Source organism: Hypanus sabinus, chromosome 24 (assembly GCF_030144855.1).
Source record: "Hypanus sabinus isolate sHypSab1 chromosome 24, sHypSab1.hap1, whole genome shotgun sequence".
Classification (NCBI taxonomy): domain Eukaryota; kingdom Metazoa; phylum Chordata; class Chondrichthyes; order Myliobatiformes; family Dasyatidae; genus Hypanus; species Hypanus sabinus.
Window position 1 is genome coordinate 26,368,077 of NC_082729.1, and position 24,210 is coordinate 26,392,286.

Here is a 24,210-nt window from a genome sequence, read left to right on the forward strand (position 1 = left end):
TGATCATACTGTAGAATGGGTTAATTTCAAAATGTTGTTACTGAGAGGCGACAGCAGCAGTTCTTACCTGCAGCCCAGACAGAATGTTAAAGGAACTCAGCGTTTTAGGCATAATTTTTGGAGGACGAATAATCAGCTGATGTTTCGGGCGGAGACTCTTTACCGAACGCCGTGATCACTACTTTGCATACTCCCGTCACTAATTGAACGCACAGAATTCATAGAGATGGCTGCGGGACTGAAACCGCTTTCAAACGCGTTCAGCTTGGTGGGCAGCACTGGTTCTTTACTCTTCATTCCGAATAGTTTCTCACACAATGCTAGTGAAAGGAAATTTCACCAACTCCCGCATCTGCTCTCTGAACTTCCTCTGTGTCAAAGCGTACAGAGCCGTGTTTGTGCAGCAGCTCAGTAGCTGCAGCATGTATCCCAGCTCCCATATGGTGAAAGGTGGATACGCAGAACTAAAATAAAACAATCGCATCCACACAGTGTGCACAACAAAAAGCATCCACAGCACGATGAAATTCCCCGACACGACCAGCAGTAAAATGATCGACTTCCTTCGGTTCTCCATTTCTGGGTCATTGGAACTGTCCCCATTGCTGTGACTCCGGAGTCTCTTCCGGACTCTGCTCGCCACTAACACGTGTCTGATGGTCAAAGCATTGAGTAGCAGAATGACCACAAACGGGATCACAGGCGTCAGGATGTGGCTACTGAACTCGACTACTGTCCAGGCTACTGAGAGCTCGACTGCAGAACTTGCTTTACAAAACCAAGGGATGTTAGTCAGCTGATAATTTTCGGAGAGCATAAAAAACCAGAAAACGTTCTTTAAACAGCTCAGAGCGGCTACAGTCCCCAGAACCACAGCCGCCGTTCTCTCGGTGCAGTATTTAGCCTTCAGATTCTGGCAACGGATAGCCACAAATCGGTCAAAGGTGAACATGACGGTGAACCAGACGGAACAATCGTAGGCTGCGTAAAGTAGGGCGGCGTGCACATTACACACGGGGATGCTCCTCAGGAATATAAACACTTCCAAATAAACAATCGGAATTTGCCTCAGTACCAGGTCGAAGATAACAACTAGGAGATCGGCTGTTGTCATGGCCATCAGGTAACGAGTGACTCCTTTAGAGAGACCGCACTTTCCGCGGGACAGGATCACAATCGTCAGCACGTTCACTATTGGAATTGAAAGAAACACAAGCTTGTCAGTGGGCAAGCAGCAATGTCAGCAACGTCACAGACAGCAAAAATGGAAAAATGTTTTTGAACCAAGACATGCAGTCTGCAGTTGTTGACGTAGGTTATAGCTCAGTGAAGTCGACAAAGAAATGGAAAATAACGTCATCACATCAACAAAGAAAGAGCTGTGAAGAAGTGTTCCCGGATTTCGGTGACGATGGTTTTGGATTAGGGCTCGGAATCGGTCATTGAATTGGAATTGCTTGACTATTACCAAAGTGGAATAACAAGCTGCAGGGGAACACGCGTCTCCACACTGTGCACACAGTTCAATTCATTACCTAGTGCTTTGAGTCTGTGCCGTAGGTTCAGCTGCAGCTCTCAGGCTCCTTCTGCCGGTCTCTTAAATTGAAACAATATTCCTCAAAAGATAATTGTGAAAACGTCTATTTTAAACTATCCTCCAACCTGGTGAGTACAATGTCTTAAACTTTATGAGATGCATACTCAGTTGAAACTTTTAAACGCTAGTTCAGAATCTGTTTATTGAACTCTGCTTTTAACTAAAATCGTTTTTTTTTCCTGTTCTTTCCATGTAATTTCAGCTTGTAGCTTGAAATCACATTGAATCTTCACCGTCTAAATGAACTGTGATTTTAAATATTAGTATTGTTTAAAGAGGAACACAGAGACACATGTTATTGACCCGATTCGGCCAGTACATCAGAGGTTCATCTCCAGAAGTTTAGTCAGTGACTGTGTTAACCAGAATAGATAATGAAATCCTCATCAATCAGACCTCTTTAACGGACGCCATGATCACTACTTTCCATTCTCTCATTCGTTGAGTTGGTGAAATTCAACGTACCGGGAAATGCAACCAAAGCGAGAACGGGATAGTAGATGGGCTGAATTGTCCGGAGTAAATACCAGATCCGCATGTCTGCTGCGATATACGGATTTTTAGAAAAAATATACGGAGCCAGGCTGAAGACACCCTTCCCCGTCGCTGAAACTTTCCATGGTAGTATTTCCCGTTCCTGAGACATTTTCCGTCACTGTCCACAAATTCCAATCGGTGACAGGCTGCAGATCCAACCGTACTAATAAAATCCCACGATGATGCTCGCAACCTCCCAATTATTGTCTTCCTCTGTGGGGACGCTGCGGTCTGTTTGTGACGGAGGGGTTGCTCTCGAAAACACTGTAAACCTTCATCGAAAGGAGCAATTTTAAATTCAGCTGCGAATCCCCCAGTGACCCAATCAGGCTTCGTGCGGGCTGACGTTAACAACTCAACAGACTTCTAAAGTTAACCCCTTTGAGTCCGGACAGCTGAGGCAACACCTAAAATAGAATTATTTATCAGGGTTGAGATTTTCAGGATGCACTTCCACTGTTCCCGGACGTTCGTTCGGCATCATCTCACAGGAGACACAAAAGCCTGAAAGCACGTACCATCAGGCTCATGACCAGCTTCAAAAAATATTCAGTAGTTCACATTAACGATTAGACGGACTCTTGATATCGCAACCTACCTCGCAGTGACTTTGCAATTTGTTGTTCGCCTGCGCCGAATTTGCTCTGTAACTGCAGCGCTTTATTCTGCACTCTGTCATTGCATTACCTGGAAACTCAATGCACTGTGGCAATGATTTTTGGTGTGTTTTTGCGTTTCTTTGAATGTAACAACTATTTCGTTCTCCTTGACACTTGGGAATTTAAAAGATATCAAACAATTCGGAATCTAGAATAATAAACGCATTTACCAATTGACAGTGGAATGGATCTGTGAACTGCCTGCACGGCTGATGTAATCGTGGCGTGTGATCCGCAAGTCTACGAACTTTGAGCACTCTCCTCAGAGTGAAAGACCCAGATGAAAGTCTTTCCATGAATGGGAGGAGGGTGATATAATCCGGAGAATTTGGACGCACGTAAACTGACGTCACTGTGTGAACATTGATGGAATGGATCATTCTGAATCGGATGAGGGACTTTTCGGAAATGCCGAGCCAAATTGATTTATGAAAGGGAGTTAGACAAAATCTGTATTGAATCTATGTTACATTCAGTTTTACCGCCCGTCTACCAATCTGAAACTGTGATAACCCACACAGAATGCTGGAGGGATTCGACAGGTCAGACAGCATCTATGGCGATGAGTAAAGAGTCGACAATTCGGGTCGAGACCATTTTTAATAGAGCTGCGAATAAGACTGGGGTGGAGGGACGCACATGCCAGAATAAGAAGGTGGGGGAGGCAAGAAAGATCTCAGACTGGTCCATGATACGTGTGGCCAAGTGAGCGGTTAGATGGTTGGGTGGGGAAACTGAAGCCGGTTGAAAGGAGGATCACGAAAATGATTCAAGGTTTGAATAGGTTGTCATAGGAAAAAATATTGACAGCTCTGGGCCGGTATTCAGGAGAATTCAGAATATTAATTGGTGACCTCATTAGAACGAATCGAATAGTGAAAGACCTTGATTGAGTGGATGGGGAGAGGATGTTTCCTCTGGTGGGAGAGTCTAAGATTGAAGGGCACAGCCTCAGAGTTGAGGAATGTTCTTTTAGGACGGAGATGAGGAGTAATTTCTTCAGCCAGTGAATGGTGGATAGTGGAATTCTTTGCCACAGGTAGCTGTGGAGGCCAGGTTATTTGTGTAAATTTAAGTTAGAGATTGATAGATTCCTGATTGGTCGGGAAGGAAGGCCAAACGGGGTGAAGGCAGGAAAGTGCGAGTGTGAGGAAAATTGGATCAGCCGAGATGAAGTGGTAAAGCAGACGCGATACACCAAATTAACTAATTCAGTTCTATATTGTATAGTCTGACGGTCTTATAATTGAATGCAGGCAGCATGCAGAATAAGGTAGATGAAATTGTAGCACAGTTACAGTTTGGCATGTATGACGGAATGGTCAACACTGAATCATGGATGAGAGAAAACTATAACTGGGGAAGTAAGGTCCAAGGATACGCATTGTATGAAAAGGACAAACAGGCAGACAGAGTGGATAGCGTGGCTTCGTTAATAAATACAATCAAATTACTGGAAATCTTTTACAATGGATAGGAAGTAGTTGAAACTTTGAGTGTAGAGGTAAGGACCAGCAAAGGTAAGAAGCCCCTGTTGGGAGTTAGATACGGACCCCCAAACAGTAGAGACGAATGATTATAATATGCAGGTAGATTGGGACAGTCAGATTGGTGTTGTATCGAAAGAGAGGGAATTTGTTAAATGCCCACAATGTGGTGTTTTAGCACAGCTCGTAGATGAGACCAGTGGGGGATCTGGTATTCTGCATTGGCTGTTGTGTTGGGAAGGGACATTCATTAGAGGACTGAAGGTAGATGAAGATTTAGGGGTTAGTCATCGTAATGTGATAGAACTTGATTTACAATTTGTGAAGAATCTAAAATTAGATGAATCAGAACTACAGTGGAGTAAAGAGAATTACAGAGGACTAAGAGAGGGTCTGTCCAAAATTGAATGGAAAGGAACATTGCCTGGGATTACGGCAGAGCAGCAATGGCTTGAATTTCTGGCAGTAACGCGGAAGGCGCATGATACATACATCCCAAAGAGGATTAATTATTCTAAAGATTTCTTCAGATCCCTATACAAAGTTTAAAAACAACGCTGGAGCGGTAGTAATGGGGGACAAGGAAACGGTATACGAATTGAATGTTGCATCAGTCTTTGTGGAAGACACAAGTGGTATGCCCGAAGATCGAAAGTGTCAGCGGACATGTCAGTGAATTGATGATTACAAGGTGGAATATCTGAAGATAGATATGTCACCTGGACCGGTTGGTGTACACACCAGGGCTCTGAAAGGGATGGTTGAAGGCATTGCGAGACATTAATAATGAACTTTAAAGAATCTATTGATTCTAGCATAGTTTGAGACAATGGAAAATTTCAAATATCACTACATTCTTCAGGAAGGAGAGAGGCATATTAAAGAAAATTATACGCCAGTTGGTCTCACATCAGTAGTTAGGAAGATATTGGAGCGATTTTGGGGTAGTTGATGTGCATGGTAAAATACGGTGTAGTCAGCAGGGATTTCTCCAGGGAAAATCTTGCCTGTAAAATTTTTTGGAATTCTTTGGAGATGTGACAATCAGGCCGGACAAAGGGGAATCAGTGGATTTTTTGTGTTTGGATATTCAGGTTGCCTTTGACAAGGTGTCACACAGAAGGCTACTTAACGAGCTAAGAGTCGATGGCATAGAAATCTGAATGATTTCTATGGCAGATTTGATGGCTTCAGGAAGATGTGAAGATATGTGTAGGGGCCGTTAGTTTGGAGGAAGTAGGAGATGGAATACAATGTCGCGAAATGTACGGCCTTGCACTTCGGGAGAAGTAAAACCAAGACGAGTTTCGACCTTGAGAAACATTTCAAAAATCCAAAGTGCAGCAGGACTTGGTAAGCCTCGTCCACGATTCCGAAAAGATTAACTTCCAGGTTGAGTAGCTGGCGAGGAAGAACAATCACTTCGAGAGAACCAGCTAATTAAAAAAAAGTGCTTTGCTGAGGCTTTGTTAAGTTTTGAGAGTCTTCCTTTTACTTATTTTGAGTAGAGATCGTTCGCTTACCTGAGAAAGGATTTGCTGACATTGGAAAGGGTTTAGTCGAGTCACAAAACTGTTTCCGGAACTGGAAGGCTGATCATCTGAGGAGTATTTCATGGCTCTGGGCCTCTACTCACAGGAACTCAGAAGAAAGAGAGGATGACCTGGTTTATACTTACAAATTGCTCAAAGGCCTTGATAGAGTGGATGGATAGAGGATGCTTTCTATGGCGGCGTACTCAAAGACAAGATGGAGCAGACAAATACAGGGATATAGAAAGGATATAAAGACATGATAGTGGCAGAGTGATGAAGAGTGCGTGGGGGTGGCATTACTAGTCAGGGAAAATGTTACAGCAACGTTCAGTCAGGACAGATTAGAGGTCTTGTCTACACAAGGCCATATTGCTGGAGATCAGATACAAGAAAGGTATGACCACATTAATGAGGTTGTAGTATAGGCAGCAAGAATTGGAGGAACAAATCTGTAGAGAGAGGGGTAGCAGACAACTGACGGAAACATAAAGTTGTGATTGCAGGAGATTATAATTTTCCAAATATTGATTGGGACTCCCATGCTGTTAAATGTCTAGACGGGTTAGAGTTTGCAAAACGTATTCAGGAAAGTTTTCTAAATCAGCATATAGAATTGCCAACTAGAGAGGATGCAATAATAGATCTCCTATTAGGAAACGAGTTAGGACGTGTGTCGGAAGCGTGCGTAGGGTTCCAGTGATTCCTTTGGTTCCAGTGATCATAACGCCATTAGTTTCAACTTGGATACAGGTAGCTCTGGTCTTCGGGCTGAGGTAATAACCAAGAAAATGGACAAATTGGAAGAAAAGAGAAAGGATCTAAAAAGCTTTGATTGGGACTGGTTGTTCTCTGTCCAGGATGTGATTGGTAAGTGGGAGGCCTTCAAAAGAGAACATTTGACAGTGCTTAGTTTGTATGTTCCTGACAGGATTAAAGGCAACGTGAAAAAGAAGATGGAAACTTGGTTTTCGAGGTATATTGAAAATCTGATAAAGAAGAAGAGATGTATAGCAGGTATAGGCAACAAAGAACAAATAAAGCGCTTGAGGAGTTTAAAAATGTGCAAGAAAATACTGAAGAAAGAAATCATGAGGGCTAAAAGAAGACATGCATTGGCATGCATTGCATTGGCAATCAAGGTGAAAGGTAATCATAAGAGCTTCTACAGGTATACTAAGTGCATAAGGATAGTAAGTGATAAATTTGGTCCTCTGGAAGATCAGCGTGTTCGGCTATATATGCAACCAAAAGAAATGGGGGAGATATGAAATGAGTTTTTTTTTGCATCTAAATAATCTCGCAAGGAGTCAATGGAAATAAAGCACAGAAATTGTGAGCTCATGGAACCTATGCAGATTAAATAGTAGGAGCTGCTTGTTGTCTTGAGGCAAATCAGATTTGATAACTCCCCTGAACTTGACAGAGTATTCACTTGTCTTTGAAGGAGACTGCCCTGGCAGGTAGATTTCGAATGCCCGTATCCACGAGTCAGGTGCCGGAGAATTAGCGAATAGCTTATGTTGTTTCGTTGTTTAAAAAAGGCTCTAAAAGTAATCAGGGAAATTATAGGGCGGTAAGTTTGAAGTCAGCAGTAAATTATTGGAAGGAGTACTACGAGACAGGAACTTCAAGTATGTGGATCGACAGGGACTGATTAGGGAGAGTCAACATGGCTTCGTGCGTGGTAGGTCATGTTTAACCAATCTATTAAAGTTTGTCGAGGAGGTTACTAGGAAAGTGGATGAAGGGAAGACAGTGGATGTCGTCTACATGGATTTCATTAACGCCTTACACAAGGTCCTGCATGGGAAATTAGTAAAGAAGATTAAATAGCTCGGTATACGTGAAGAGATAGTAAATAGGATTAGACATTGGCTTAATGAGAGAAGCCAGAGAGTAGTCGTGGAGGATTGCTTCTTTGAGTGGCCGCTGACTAGTGGTGTGCCACAGGGATCAATGTTGGGTCCATTGTTATTTGTCATCTATATCAATGATTCGGATAATAATGTGGTAAACTGTATCAGCAAATATGCTGATGATACAAAAGTTGGAGATGTACTGGACAGTGAGGAATGTTTTCAAAGCTTGCAGAGGGATTTGGACTGGTTGGGAAATGGGCTGACCCAAGGCAGGTAGAATTTAAATGCAGAAAGGTGTGAGGTATTGCACTTTGGAAGGACAAACCACGGTAGAACATACAGCATAAACGACAGGATGCTGAGGAGTGCAGTAGAACAAAGGGATTTGGGAATACAGATACATGATTCCCTAAAACTGGCGTCACTGGTAGACAGGGTCGTAAAGAGAGCTTTTGGCAGACTGGCAAGGTCCCGCATGTTGGAAGTTGTGGTATGTTTGAATAAGACTTTAGTGAGGCCAAAATTGGCGTATTGTGTGCAGTTTTGTCGCCTAGTTACAGGAAGGATATTAATATGATTGAAATGGTGCAGAGAAGGTTTACAAGGATGTTGACGAGAAACTGAGTTACAGAGAATGGTTGAATAGGTTAACAATTTATTCCTTGGAGCGTAGACGAATGACGGGAGATTTAATAGAGCTGAATAGAATTATAAATGGTATAGATAGAATGATTGTAATCAAGCATTTTCCACTGAGGCTATGGGAGAAAACAAAAACAGAGGACATGGGATTAGGGTGCATAGGGGAACATTAAAGGGAACATTAGGGGGCGCTTCTTCACACAGAGAGTCGTGGGATTGTGGAATGACCTTCCAGTTGAAGTTATGAACGCAGGATCACTTTAAACATTTAAGAAAATCTTGGACTGGTACATGGATTAGAGGGTACGGACGAATATGGTCTAGGTACAGGTCAGTCGGACTAGGAAGAAGAATGGTTCGGCAAAACTAAGGAGGACCAAACGGCCTGTTTCTGTGTGGTAATGTTCTATTGTTCTGCGGTTCTAAAAATTTCTTTAGCCAGAGAGTGGTGAATCTGTGGAATTCGTTACTGCGATCCGTTGTGGAGGCCAAGTCTTTGGGTATAACTGAGGCAGAGGCTGATGGGTTATAGGTTAGTCAGTGCGTAACGGGACACGATCGGATGCGGGATGACAAAATATCAAGTTGTCGATGGCCTTAATGGCCGATTTCTGCTCCTATGCCTTATGATGTTATTGTCTTTTTACATTATTGAAGTATTCTATTGACGCACCAATTAAAACGGACATACCGATGAACTGATCGGCAGGCAGATTTTCGAATGTTACAAAAATAATGAGGTTGCCTGCATGGGTGACTTCACCTCCGTAGTGTAAAGGTCCAAATGGGGTGCGATTTGCTAGCTCCTTCTAGGAATGAATTTTGACGGAAAATAGAGGCCAGCCGGCTGCATCTGGAGCCTGCATCTGAGGGGGAGAGTATTTCTTGGAAGTGACCACAATTCCCTAACTTTTGCCAAGGCTATGGAGTGGGATAGGAGAAGATGGCATGTGGAAGTACTTAATTGGGGAAGGACGAATTATTTTGCTGCTAAGCAGGAATTTGCGATTATGAATTGGAAACAGATGTACTCAGGAAAGCGCACAACGGAAATGTGAAGGTTGTTTCGGGAACACTTGCAGCGGGTTCTGGTGTGTTTTGTACCAAAGAAGCTGGAATATGTTGGTATGGTGAAGCAGCCTTTGTTCACAGGAAATGTGGAACATGTTGTCAAAAGCAAGAAAGTTGCTTTTTTAAGGTTTAGAAATCAAGCATCAGACAGGGCTCTGGGATCTAACAAGAGAGGACGAAAGGAAATTAAGAATATATTTAGGAAAGCTGGAAGGGAGTCCAAGAATTCCCTCGTGAGTAAGGAAACTCCAAATCATATTACACATATGTAAAGAACAAGTGAATAACTGGAGATGGGGTCGGCGTGATCAGTGCGAGCAGAGGAAACGTGCGTAGAGTCGGAGGAGATAGTGAAATCATTAATGCATAGTCGGTTTCCGAATTCACCAGTGTGAGGAATTTCTAAACAGGCCAACATGCTGGAATATTTTCTCGGAAGATCGTTGTGTCCTCGCTGGATGCAGAATTTAAATATTAGTAAAATCCTACAAGAATAGAAGGAGACAAATGTTATTTCATTTTTCCAAAAATGGAGTATGGATAACGCTGGGAATTATGTCTAGCTGCTTTTTTCTTCAATGTGGCAAACATCGGAGAAGGTTCTCAGAGACACGATTATATAACATTTTGAAGCATAGTCTGATTAGGAGTAGTCAAAATGGTTTTGTTATACGAGCCTAACTAATTCTTCAAGGAGGTAACTAAGTACTTTGATGAAGGTAGAGGAATGGATGTGGAATATATTACCTTTAGCAAGGAGCTTGATAAGTTTCTCAATGGTAGCTTCAACGGCTGGCACGCCTCCTGTAAAGACACTGTACATAAGAAGGCAATGGCAAATTATTTCCGTAGAAAACTTTTTCCAGAACCATCGTGGTCCCAAAGATCCACGGCAATGACATGCCACATGCCGAACGTACGAATACGGAAACTTGAGAGGGTGCAGTGGGGATTTACTAAGATGCTAACTGGATTAGTGAGCATATCCTATGGTGATAGATTAAGTGAGTTAGTGCTTTTATCCGTGAAGCTAAGGAAGATGAGCGGTAGCTTGATAGTGGTTCCAAGAAGAGCGTGAGCGGATTGCTTTTTAAATCAAGTCGCTAACCCAAGGTGATTGGATGAAATTGAAGAAGGGATATCAGAGGCATGTTTGCACATAGCCTTTTTGGGGCATTGAACGCCGTGTTAGAAGAGGAAATCTTCATAAGCAGATGCACCAGAGACACTGAAGATACTATTGGATATTTGTTATTTATCTATTCATTTATTTATGCATGTCATCTATTTTCTTTCTTTCTTTCTTTCTTTCTTTCTTTCTTTCTATCTATCTATCTATCTATCTATCTATCTATCTATCTATCAACCTAAAGGTACAGCGAGGACCAGGCCCTTCCAGCCCAATGAGCAGCATCATACCGCAACGCACTGATGTAACCCCAGCCTAGTCATGGGACAATTTACAATATCCAATCTGCTTTCAAACCGATATGTGTTTGGACTATAGGAAGAAACCATAGTACCTGCGAAAATCACTCATTTACGGGAGCAACTTACGAACTCCTAATACACATCGTCGGAATTGAACTCGGCAGTTGGACGCCCCGTGATAACCGCTTTGCTGCCGTAGAGCCCCTCGCTCCCCTTGACAAGGTTCCATGTGAAGATGATTTTTCTTTGGCTGTTACATTGTTTTCTGTGGCTTATTTTGGCTGCAACATTGTTTTCTGTTGCTTTTTTTGGCTGTTCGTTTGTCTTAGTCTGGCTTCCCTTGAAGTTGCACGTTCCCTAGTCCTGTGCATCGCTACACTTACTTTTGTTTCAAATTCCTCTCATTAAGATTTTCGTTATCAGACTGGTAACCTGTGCGGGGAGCCGATACAGATGAGGGAGATCTTAGTTGGAAATTCTCTAGCTAAAAGATTCCTTCTTATCTGTATTCTAAAGGGTAAACTATTCTGAACTAGTCTAAAACTTCCCTACCATAGGAAACATCTTTTCCATATTCTTTCTATTGTGGCTTTTCAACATTCGATATGTTTCAATTAGGTCACTCTATATTATCTGAATTACATTGAGTGTAGGCCCAAACCCCTTCAAATACCTTTCATATGATAAGCCTTTCAAGTCCAGAATCATTTTAGTAAGCTAATTTAGCACTGTCTCCAATGTCAGCACATCCTTTCTTTGTAAGCGCCCCAAAAAGGCTCACAATACTTCGAGTGCGGCCTTCCCAGAAATCTATGCCTCACCATTAAATACTTGCTCTTATATTCGATCCCTCACGGAATAAATGCCAACACATATTTGCCTTCTTCGCGACAGACTCACCTTGCAAGCTAATCTTTTGGAACCATGCATAAGGACTCACTATTCCCCGGGCACCTCATTTTTTTGATTTTACTCTCCATTTAGAAAATTATGCCCGCTTTTATTTCTTCTACCAACGTGTATGCCCACACACTTCCCAGGAAAATATTCCATCGAAAACACACAAAATGGACTCTCATCATCTCATACAAATCTATCAGGGCACCTCTCATTCTCCGTCTCTCAAAGGAGAAAAGGCCGCGTTCACTCAAACTGTTCTCATCAGGCATTCTCCCCAATATAGGCAACATCCTTGTAAATCTCCTCTGCCCCCTTTCCATAATTTCCACATACTTCCTGTCGTGACGTGACTAGAACTGAGCACAGTACTGTACTCCAAGTGGGGTCTGACCGGGGTCCTATAGCTGTAACATTTACTCTCGGCTGTCAGCATTACCTTTCGAGAGGATGAGTTACTGAGCATGCTCGGACTTGGGAGTCAGCAGGAAGAACAGGTGGACTCGACATATTCGACATCTGGTTCAGTGCTACAACTGTGCCCGAAACGAAACTACAGAGGACTCCCTGTGTGATCTGACGTTTGGGCATGAGGTGAAGTTGCCCATCGAACTTTTTTTTTGGGACTGGCGCGGAAGACCTACCAATGAAGACTTATCTGAAATATGTGTCTGATATGAGAAGTGAGATAGAATAGACTAATGAATTAGCTGAATTCGCGGCGCCAAAGCAGAATCAAGGATGTAAGAGGAGATACGATCAAAAGCTTGGTTCTCCCAACTCATGTCTGGATACCAGCTCTTCATAACGAAATTAGCGCTACTTGGGAAGCATAGGTTAGCCGACCTCTGGGCAGCTACGCGCTATGTAGTGGAGAGTCAGGTTTCAAAACTACCGCTTTTCGGGGTTAAACCAGAGACTGGGAATGGGCGTGTCAAGATTAACCATCGGAACCACCTTCTGCCTCTGGGACAAGAGGTGCTGGTTGACCCAGAGCCCGAACTGGACCCTACACCTAGTAAGAGGACACCACGGCAATGCGGGTCGACTGAAGGACCAACAGCAAGAGAGATTAGACAGTCACCGCCCCTGAATGCGATACTGACTTGGAGGATGGAAAAATGGGGTGTGGTATAAGCTGCCTTTTGCTAACTCCCCACTGACTGAAGAAGAGAGATTCTTAACCCTTCTCACGCTGAGTCAAGGTGAAATCAGGGGGGTGGTGGGTGGCTGGAGAGAAACCTATGGACAGACTGGGTTTCAGCGGGACCCTGTGAGCGATGAAGCGAGGCTCAGCCAAGGGACATAGACACATTACGCAACGTTCGCGGATTTGTACCTTCCTGTTTTCATCCACAGAAAGGATCTCATTTGGGCCTTTCGCTTTGAGGAGACTGTAGGATTCCGAATCATACGTTTTGAATCCATCAGCCCTTCAGATACCTGGCGGATCGCATTGCCAATCCCACTGGAGAATGGTAAGCTGGTAAACATATTAATTCTGGTAATACTATTAAAGATTCCGGATTGTTTACTGTCATATCCAGTACAGAAATGTAAAGGCGAATGTATTTTTTCTTTACACCAGATCCAAAGAAGCCCATAAGTGGCGCTAGGCACTGTAGATGAGGCTACTGATAGGAAATTATTAAGTAGTGTAGGGCTGTGTGAAGTGATTGGTTTGTGTGTGACGATGTTGGCTAGCCTTCCAGCTTGAGGAAACTAACTGTTTTGGAGGCTGGTGGTCATGGCGTGGATGCTACATAGCCTCCTCCCTGAAGGTACACTGGGGGCAGGTGGAACATCGTCAAGTGTACGACGTCCAGTAGAACAAAAACAAACTTGTCGTACACACCGATTGTACAGAAGAAAGATCGTTGCAATACTGCATTAGGGGTTTTCAGTAATACAATGACAGAGTGCAGAATTCAATTCTGCAGTTACAGTGAATCTGCAGCACAGGCAAACCATAAATTGCAAAGTCAGAGCGAGGCAGTTTTTGAGGTCAGGAGTCCATCATATCTTCATAGCGAAAGGTGTGATATTTTTATAACGGCGTCATTAAAACTGTCATTGAGCCTGGTGTCACGTACTGTCAAACGTTAACATCCCCTGCGAGGTTATGAAGAATGAATGTCCTTGGTCGGTGGATATACAACCTAGATATTATTACGATTAACTTTGCCTGTTTCCACGGCGATCCGGATACAACTGGTTAACCGTAGACATCTGTTGAGTGAGAGAAATATACGTTAACCCGTGGGAGCATGACTGTGTCACTGGAGGGTTTGCAGTTCCATTTAAAATCGCTCCTTTCAATGAAATCTCACAGCGTCAGGGGGAGCAGCCCCTCCGTCACAGCAAACAGCGGCAGCTCGGCAGCTGAGGACAATTCTAGAGGAGCTGCGATCAATGAGGTCGGATTTTACATTAACGGTTGAATCTGCAGCGAATAAAGCGCCAGTCACTGACTGGAATCTGAGAATATTGAGAGTGAATGGATCAGGATCGAGAAACAGCAGCATGCAATGATCCAACGACCGGGAAGGGTGTTTTCAACGTGGCTCAGAATAGTTTTTCGGATTATCCTTGGATCACAGTCGAGATTCGGATGCGGTATTTACTCCGGACAATTCAGCACATCTACTATCCTATTCTCGCTTTAGTTGCAGTTCCAGGTACGTTTCAGTCCAACCACTCGAGGAACGAGCAAACGAGAAGCAGCAGTCATGAGGTCTGATGAATAGCGGTTGCTTTTCCAGTGTTTCAGAATGGGATAAATTGCAAATGTTAAAATAAAATTAGAAGTAAAAATACAAATAGACATGAAAATAAAAGACAAAATTGTGTCTCTTGAAACGCAACAACCGAGTCTGCATCCCGTATAGTTTTAGGTATTAAATTGCACTGTTTAGGGGCGTCGGTTCAAAAAAAAACAGGTAACTGTCAATTATATTTTGAATGAGATCTTTTAAAGTTAAGAGACCGACAGCAGAAGTCCTGGCATCTGGAACAGGAATTATCCTACTAAAAGAAAACTGCAGGCGATAAGCAATAATCCAGTTTAGCGATTCATTTGCTGAACTGAAATGCACGATTTATTGGCTGCAAAGAGTTATGTACACAGTTCAGCACGTCACCGAAACTGGCCACCACCCGCTTCCCACGATTGTGTCTGTCCACACCGTTCACTGATTACGTAAAGCAGTCAACAAAGACACCACCTACCTGGACAATCTCTCCTCTCTCCTCTTCCACCAGGCGGCAGTTAGAAACGTCCGAGAATACTAACTCCAGGCTCAAGGTCAGCTTCTACTCTGCTGTTTTAAGGATATTGATGTGTTGCCAAGTTCGTTAACCGAAGTATTAAACCCACAGTCCATCACTTAATTTCTGTCCGTTACGTTGTAAATGCACTGCGTTTTCTCTGCAACTGTTATAACTTATGTTACATCTGACATTGTGCCAACTTGTACTATCCAAATGCACGGAGTAACGAATTGATCTGTATGCACACTATGGAAAACGCACTTTTCATTGTAACTTGGTATGCCTTTGGGGCAATACTAAACAAATTCCAAATCCATAACCGATTTCAAAATGAATTAACAATCCATCTGTAGCAAACTTGAGACCACTTCTTCTCACTTGTGTGATGTTTGAAGTGATGCCGCTATTTTCCAGTTAGTTGTCAACTTTTTTTTATTAGATTATGAATACACTCAGTCCTCGTTTATAACCATGCATGCATTAATAAATGATCAATGTTCCTCCAGAGTGATATCACAAATTAAAAAATGGACAGACCAAGACTTACACTGACAAAACCACATAATTACAGCATATAGCTACAGCAGTGCAAAGCAATACCGTAATTCGATAAACGCAGACCATGGACGCGGTTTAAAAAAATTCTCAAGTCACGATCGATTCCAATAGACTCGATATCAGGAAGCAAAAGGGAGAGACTCTCCCTGCCATAAACTTCCAGGCACTGACAGTTAATGCCTCGGAAGCACCCGACGACAGCAGATTCTGAGTCCGTCCGAAAACTTGGAGCCTCCGATCAGACCCTCCGAGAGAGCCTCCCGAGCGCCATCCTCTGCCGATCGCTTTCGACCTCGTCCCGGCCGCCGACACAAGCGAAGCCGAGGTCTCGGAGGCCTTCTCCTCCGGAGATTCCGGACCACACAGTACTTGCGGCAGCGAAGCGGACATTTCAGAAGTTTCTCCAGATCTTCCTCCACGCTCTCACGTCTGCCTCCATCAAATCAGGATTTAGCACAGATCCCGACTTGACACGTAACAGATATCCATTCTCTAGAGAGGACGCGCTCGCTGTGTCGCGCCACCATCTTCGCCGTCCGCTTCTACTTCACAGGGCATATTCCTAAGCCAAGGTAGACATCGCCAATGCAGGGAGCTATATTATTCCAGTCACTATCCAAATCGACGTTTTCACATTTCCCTGTCTTTGATTCTGCTGACTTTGTTCTAGGCCGACTGACATGCCTGTGTTCCTTTCAATCCCAATAGTGCTGACGATTGTTGTCCTGTCCCGGGGAAAGTACGGTCTTTCTAAAGGCGTCACTCGTTACCTGGTTACCATGGCAATGACGGATCTCATGGTCGTTGTCGTCAACCTGGTACTAAGGCAGATTCCTATTGTTTAATGTAATGCGTATATTTTCCAGAGGAACATCCCCGTGTGCAATGTCCACGCCGTCATACTTTACACAGCCAACGACTGTTCCGTCTGGTTCACCGTCATGTTCACCTTTGACCGATTTGTGACTATTCGCTGCCAGAATGTGAAAGCTAAATACTGCACCGAGAGAAATGTCGCTGTGGTTCTGGGGACTGTCGCCGCGCTGAACTGTTTCAAGAAGATCTCCTGGTATTTTTTGCTCTCAGAAAAATACCAGCTTAATAACGTCCCTTGTTCTTTCGAAGCAAAATATGCTGTCATGTTCTCAGAGGCTTGGAGCGTAGTTGAGCTCGGTCGCTACTTCCTGACCACTGTGACCCCGTTTGTGGTCATTCGGCTGCTCAATGCTTTGACCGTCAGATACGTGTTAGTGGCGAGCAGAGCCCGGAAGAGACTCCGGAGTCACAATAGTGGGAATAGTCCCAAAGACCCGGAAATGGAGAACCGGAGGAAATCTCTCATTTTATTGTTGGTAGTGTTGGCGAATTTCAACGTGTTGTGTATTCTTTTTGTTGTGTACTCTGTGTGGATGCGATTGTTTTTTTTCTTGGTAAAATACTACAGTTATATTTCATGTTTCCACCTTTGACAATGCGCGAGCTGGGCTATATGCTGCAGCTACTGAGCTGTTGCACAATCACGGCAACTAACGCCTTTACCCAGAAGAAATTCCGGGAGCAGATGTGGGAGGCGGTGAAATCTCCATTCATCCACATTGTGAGACAAACTAATCGGAAATAAGAGCTAAGAAATCGGTGCCGCCCACGAAGTTGAAAAATTGGCGTAGCGGTTCGCACGTCGCTGCACAGTGCCTGGACGAGGTTTCAGTTCCCGCAGCCGTCTCTAAGAATATTGGACGCTGTATCGATGACGGCGTGTGTTTCTTCCAGTTGCTGCGGTTGCATATACATTCCATAGACGTGAAGGTTCTGGAAGAAACCCCTGCTACCTGCTGTACCGCTAAATAAGGAAAATAAAATATTGCTAAAACGAAAATCCCTCCCCCCGTTTCCTGCTCCATTATAACAGGTGTTATAAAGAACATCGATTTCGCGCAACATATTATTATCAATTGCGTGCCGCAATCTTCCATAGTGTCTGTCTCTCAAGAACTATGGCAATCGAGGCTGTCGGGTTCAGGTTATCGAATCACAGAATCCGCAATTTTATAAATACGCACAGATCACTGTAGCACAGGAATAAGCTGCTCTGCCCATGACTGAAAAGCCAACCAAAACACAAATTTAAAGTGCTTGTGTGCGTCTCTGTGTTCAATCTCTGCTTGATCTGTCTATGTGCTGCTTAGTCCGACAAATGAACTGTGGTCCAAACGTGGTGAAACCAATTATTTATGCAGTCAAGTGATTCTGCAGATGCGGATGCTACGGAATGGATGGAGAATGAAACCAGAGGAAGAAGGTGGGCGGTGGAGAAAGCGTACAAGCTTGAACGTGGCAGGTTAGTGCAGTAAATAGTAGAGGGGTTTGAATTAATACGTTAGGAGGTGATAAGTGGAAGACAAATAAGAGAAGAAGGAATCAGATCCGATAAGTGAATGGATCGCAAGATAATGGAAAGGGGCAGTATGTGGGGTTAATGCACTGTTCAAGAGAGAGATGAAGTAAGACGGGAGGAGAGTGGGGATTAAATGAAGAGGGGACAGTAGAGTGGGAAAATCAACTGGAAGTTGGAGATATCGACGTTCAATAATTCACAGCTGTTGCATGACTTCCTGAACTGATCACTAAAAACATAACCACTTAATGGAATGATGCATGCGTCTTCTTTATTAATATCTCTCCGTGCAATATTACATTCAGGAAGACATGGAGTTCTACCCAAAGTTTCTACTGTACATCAAAGCTTCTAAGTATCCGGTGCATTCAATAAATACTTGATGAGTGCATTTAACCTCACCTCACACACAATGTGCAGCAGGTCACTGATACCGCATTATCCTCCATCTGCCATGTGACTTCCCAGTCCCCAATTAGCATACATCGTGCGGAAGCCTTCGAGAAACTTCCTCAGCATGCTCAACACCGCCATTTACTGATTTATTCGAAAAAAAACAACTCGCATGCCGGCATATAGTGGATATTACACAATTCATATGTCTATTCCGCGGACTCGTTCCGGGCAACCATCACTGTCTGTGTGAGAGCAATTACACTGTAAGAATACGTTCGAAATATCCTCCTTCTCTCTTTAATTCTATACTGTGCGATGTTTAGGAGGCCACACAGGGTAAGTAGTCTGGCTTTGTTTTCTATACTGTCCTGTCATAGGTAACTACACCTGTCACCCCAACCTCCGCTTGCGTTTTGTGTCAGTCCATATATTGTCAGGCGTTTCTTTACTGTCACCATCTATGAATGTTTGACAACGTATTTCTGTAAACGTCGACGCAGCGGATGATATATTTATTTTTTTCGCGTCGTTTAACCTTTTTCCTTCTCAAACGTTTAATTTTAGTTTCATGTTTCCAGTTTATCTCTTGATGAAGCACTTGGAACTGCATTGTCTGTGTTAAAATTCTCTGTGTTAATATCATGACTATTTAAAAAAAAACGAAAATCAACAACACTTCAACGCATACGGTTCCGGTCACAGTTTCCGCATCCGAAGCTCAGTCAGTCAGGACCATTAGTTGTGTGTTAGCCGGAAATCCCCACCAATCAGACCTCTTTACCGAACTCCGTGACCACTGCTACTCGTTCTCTCGTTGCTCGAGTCGCTGGAGAGCAACGTACCTGGAATTGCAACCAGTGAGCACGGGATAGTAGATGGTCTGAATTTTCCGGACTTAAAGCATGACCCGTCTGTCTGCTGTGATCCAACGAGCATCGGACACAGTATAATGTGCGACGCAGATGACGCCCATTAGGGGGAACATTCCACTCTCCTGTTACCCGATGCTCACCCATTCCCTTCCACTGTTGCGAGATTCTAATCGGTGACTGGGGCGTCACACGCAGGTCCAACTGTTCGGGTAAAATCCTACTTTATCATTCACAGCTCCTCTGTTATTGTGTTCCGCTGGGGAGCTCCTGTGCGCTAAGATTGAGGGGCTGTTCCCGATCACACTGTGAGATTTCATCGGAAGGAGCAATTTTAAACGGAGCTGCGAATCCCCCAGTGGCTCGGCTAGGCTCCGTGCGGAAAGACATTAATTACACCCACTGAACAAACATCTACTGTTAACTCCTTTGAGTCCGGACAGCTGGAACAACAGGTGAAATGGACAAGTCATCGGGATGAGGATGGCCAGAATGGAGATTTACCCAGTCCGGCCGATTCTCTCTTCATAATCTTGCAGGTGACACAAAAGCCTGAACGGAAGTACCACTAGTCTCACTGAGAGCTTCTGTCACGCCGTAATACGAATATTAATCCTTTTCCCAGGACGATCACGGGCTTCTGACCACCCAATCCTGTCAGATACCTTATGAATATCGCTATCACTTTATAGACAGAGAATCAATCTACGTACATAAGTTTATTTTGTATTTATATTCATTGCGTTTTTTGTGCTGCACCAGACCTGGAGTAACAATTATTTCGTTCTCCTTTACACTTTTGTAATGGAAATCAAACAAGATAAAACAATTTTGAGCCTTGAATAATAAACTCAATTAAAAACCAACAGAACTGAACTAAAAGCCATTTAAAAGATAAAGAAGGTAAAAGGTATACGAATATAAGCCAAGAATATTAAAGAGGATGTCAAACGTCTGTTCAGATACATAAGGTATAAAAGAGAGGCAAGAGTGGATATCGGACTGCTGGAAAACGATGCTGGAGAGGTAGTAATGGTGGACAACGAAATGGCGGACGAACTGAATAAGTACTTTGCATAAGTGAAAGACACTAGAGAAGTACCATGTGTTAGGGGACATGTAGAGTGTGAAGGTACCATAAATAGAGAGAACGATGTCAGGAAACTGAAAGGTCTAAAGGTAGATGGATCACCTGGACTAGATGGTGTACAGCCCAGATTCTGAAAGAGGTGGCTGAAGAGATTGTGAAGGCATTAGTAACGTTCTTTCAAGCATCACTAGATTCTGGAATAGTTCCGGAAGATTGCAAAATTGAAAATGCAACCCTATACTTCAAGAAGATTGAGAGGCCTAAGAATGGGAATTATACACCAGTTAGTCTGACCTCAGTTGCTGGGAAGATTTTGGCGTCAGTTGTTAAGGATGTGGTCTCAGGGTACTTGTAGGTACGTGATAAATGAGGCCATAGTCAGTACGGTTCCCCAAAGGAAAATTTTGATTGACAAATCTTTTGAGATTCTTTGAAAAAGTAATCAGCAAGATAGACAAAAGAGCCTCGGTTGTTGTGTACGTGGATTTTAGGAAGACCTTTGATAAGGTGCCATAATGAGGTCGTTTAACAATCAAGAAGTGCATGGCATTACAGGAAAGATTGTTGATTGGTAGGTGCCAAAAAGTGGGAATAAATGGCGCCTATTCTGATTGGCTGCCTGTGACTCGTGATGTTCCATAGTGGTCCGTGTTGGGACTGATTCTTTTTAAATTATATGTCAATGATTTGGATGATGGAATTGATGGCTTTTTTGAAAAATTTGCAGACGTTATGAAGGTAGGTTCGGGGTAGGGGGCTGTGAAGAACTAGTTTTGGGGAAGTAGAGAGCCTACAGAAGGACTAAGACAGATTAGGAGTATGGAAATAGAAATAACAGATGGAATACAGTGTTGTGAAGTGTATGGTCAGGCTTTTTGATAGAAGAAATGAAAGGGTTGATTATTTTCTAAATGGAGAGCAAATACAAAAAAAGGTTCAAAGGTAATGAGGAATCCTTTAGCCGGATTCCCTGAAGGTTGATTTGCAGGGCGAGACTGTGATTACGAAGGCAAATTGAATGCTAGCATTTATTTCAAGAGGACTACAATATAAAAGCAAGGATCAAATTTTGAAATTGTATAAAACTCCAGTGCAGCCACAATACCTGCTCCGTAGGTAAATTCCCTTGTAATTGGTGTTAATTAGGTGGGTCGCTGGGCTGGACCGAAAGGGCCTGTTCCGCGCTCTATATCCAAAAAATATAAAATAATGCAAGCATTTACCGTTTTAAGCGCGAACACCACGTCTGGAGCTTATTTCAGATCCCTTAAGCACTGTGTGTGAAACAGTACCCTCAAATCCTCGCTCACATCTTAATGCTATGCTCGCAAGTTTTAGGCAACCATAACATGATCAATCCACACTAACTATCCATCGTATCTATTATGATTCTGTTCAAAGTTTAATGTTCAAATGTCCAATTTAATGTCAGAGAAATGTATACAATACACATACTGAAATGCTTTCTCTTCGCGAACTTCCACGAAAAACAGAGAAGTGCCCCAAAGAATGAACGACAGTTAAACGTGAGAATCACAAAATCCCTCCCGACCTAAGCGGCAGCAAGCTACGATCCCTCCCCGCTCCCACCAGCAAAAAATAAAAGCGCATCGGTACCGTCACCGAGCCCAATCGTGTGCATAGCAATAGCAAAGACATAGACCAAACTTACCTCAAAGGCTTTGCATTTCATGCGACTTTCGACAAACCACAGGTTCTCTCTCTCCCTGGCAAGGTCGGTGTCCCCCATTTTCACAGTGAGCGGGAGGCATAACAACAACCCGCTGGATTACGATGTTCAAAGACCGATTAATTGATTTTTTCGGTCTCTCTGTCGGAAGATCGCAAAGACCTCGGTCCTTCAGGCCCACAGCAAAAGATTTCCCGGCATCCCGGACGACACACCAATCTTCTGCCTTGATGTCGACCCTCGATACGCCCGTCTCCAGAGCCCCGAGATCATATGCTTCCGAATACGATCGAGATTCTCACGCCAAACCCTTGGCCAGTCGTGAACCGGCGAGAACGGTTCCATTCCCGGAAAGAACAGAATCCTGCATGTAACTGCAGGTCAGGGTCCTCAAAAGAACCATGAAAGGGGAAAAAATTAAAAATGTGAAAAAAGAGCTGTTTCAAAAGATGCAAGCAAAGGAGTCGCCGTTAGGAGTCATTAACCCCCCAATCCCCTTCTGAGTAATAGACTTTTATCATGACACCTCTCAGCTTCCTTCTGCACGGGGAATACTGTTTGCAAAACACCATCTGTATCGAAATGTTAAACTCAAGGTTATATATGGTAATAGAAAGACTTTGTTATTAGATTTACTCTCAATTTTTAACTTGGGACAGCAGAGAACAAACACACAAGACTTGGTGAGGCATATCGCACTTTGAGAAACAAGGAGCGAGATTGCTACTACCCCTCTAGAACTAAATGTTTTTCTTTTAGTCTCCCGTGCCTGTTGGGGAAGTATCTGATAATGGAGTTCAGAAAATGCGGAGGATAGCAGGAGGATTAGCAAGGCAAATTACAGGAGATTTAATCTGATTTGAAGACCAGGAATACTCCACACGCAAAAGGGAAGGGCTTGCTGAGTGAAAATGTGTAGAACTGCTGGAAGGAGATTGCAACTGAGTTGACTCATATTTAATCTGAATTAAATGGTAGGTTTCAATGAAAGAATAAACTCACCGTGTGAACCATTGGGTATGTTAGTCTGTCGACCCATGGCTGCTTACTGGATTTCGTGTTATTGTTTACATAAATGTCAGAGATGGCTGATGGGCAGAAGTGCATTTGACTCGGTGGGAGGTGTCTTTGATTCGATGAACCTATGCCCAAACGCACAGGCCCACAGACAGACACACACACACACACACACACACACACACACACACACACACACACTCACACACACAACACACACACAACACACACACACACACACACACACACACACACACACACACACACACACACACACACACACACACACACAGATCAGAGAGCACTGAAGCGCGAGAATGCTGGCGTTTGCCATGGAAGGACAAGTTGGTGGGAAGAAAGTGAGAGAGAGAGAGAGAGAGAGAGAGCGAGCGAGCGAGAGAGAGAGAGAGAGAGAGAGAGAGAGAGAGAGAGAGAGAGAGAGAGAGAGAGAGAGAGAGAGAGAGAGAGAGAGAGAGAGAGAGAGAGAGGGAGGCAGAGAGTGAGAGTATACCACAATTCTTTACTGACACAAGTTAAGCTACTGTTGGAATGTGGGACGAAACTGGACCAGCCGGAGGAAACACGCACGCTGACGGGGAAGTAATTGCAAAATCCTTACAGACTGACACCCAGTACAGTTCCCTTTCTATCTGAAACGTTTGTGCATGATGCAAACCAATGCATGGGTGAAGTTAATGATTTTATAGTGACATGTTAGTTACGGGGTTCAACGCAGTAAACGCAATGTTTCGCATCATGGAACTATCAGACTTTTTTTAACGGAGGATACACAAGCGGGAATTTGAGGGGAATATTATTTTTACATTAATTTTCATATAGTTACTGCACGGTAACAGGGTATTCCCTCACAATGAGCATGTGCCGACCAATTACACGCTTCTGATCAACCAACCTATTAACCCATACGCATTTGGAATGTGGGAGGAAACCTGAACACCCCGAGGAAACCCACGCTGTCTCGGTAGAGTGTACAAACTGACAGAGAGCGACGGGTTCTGAACTCGCGTCGTTGGCGCTGCGAAGAGCTGCGCTAACCAATACGCGGGTAGGTTTAGGTAGGTGGGAAGCGCGGGTTTGTAAGCTCCTCTCTCCGCTGAGTGCGTCTCACAATGCCAGTAAACGGAGATGTTTACACCTGCTCACTGAACTTCCTCTGGGTCATGGCGTAAAGAGCCGTGATTGTGCCGCA

General features: G+C 43.7%; 1 protein-coding gene across 1 annotated transcript; it reads right to left on the reverse strand.

Moving 5' to 3' along the window:
- Positions 1 to 310: 310 nt before the first annotated feature.
- On the reverse strand, positions 311 to 11,047 carry LOC132380717 (probable G-protein coupled receptor 139). Its single transcript, XM_059949706.1, has 2 exons — positions 10,945 to 11,047; positions 311 to 1,191 (listed from the first exon to the last, which is right to left on the reverse strand). The coding sequence occupies exons 1-2, from the start codon at positions 11,045 to 11,047 to the stop codon at positions 311 to 313; spliced, it is 984 nt and encodes a 327-aa protein (XP_059805689.1).
- Between the last annotated feature and the right edge of the window lie 13,163 nt (positions 11,048 to 24,210).

Excerpts from the sequence above, each read along its gene's own strand:
- LOC132380717 (XM_059949706.1), bottom strand. The coding sequence starts at position 11,047 with ATGGAACCTTGTCAAGGGGAGCGAGGGGCTCTACGGCAGCAAAGCGGT. Across the intron at positions 1,192-10,944 it reads ACGATGTGTATTAGGAGTTC|TGAACGTGCTGACGATTGTG; the intron begins GTAAGTTGCTCC and ends CAATTCCAATAG.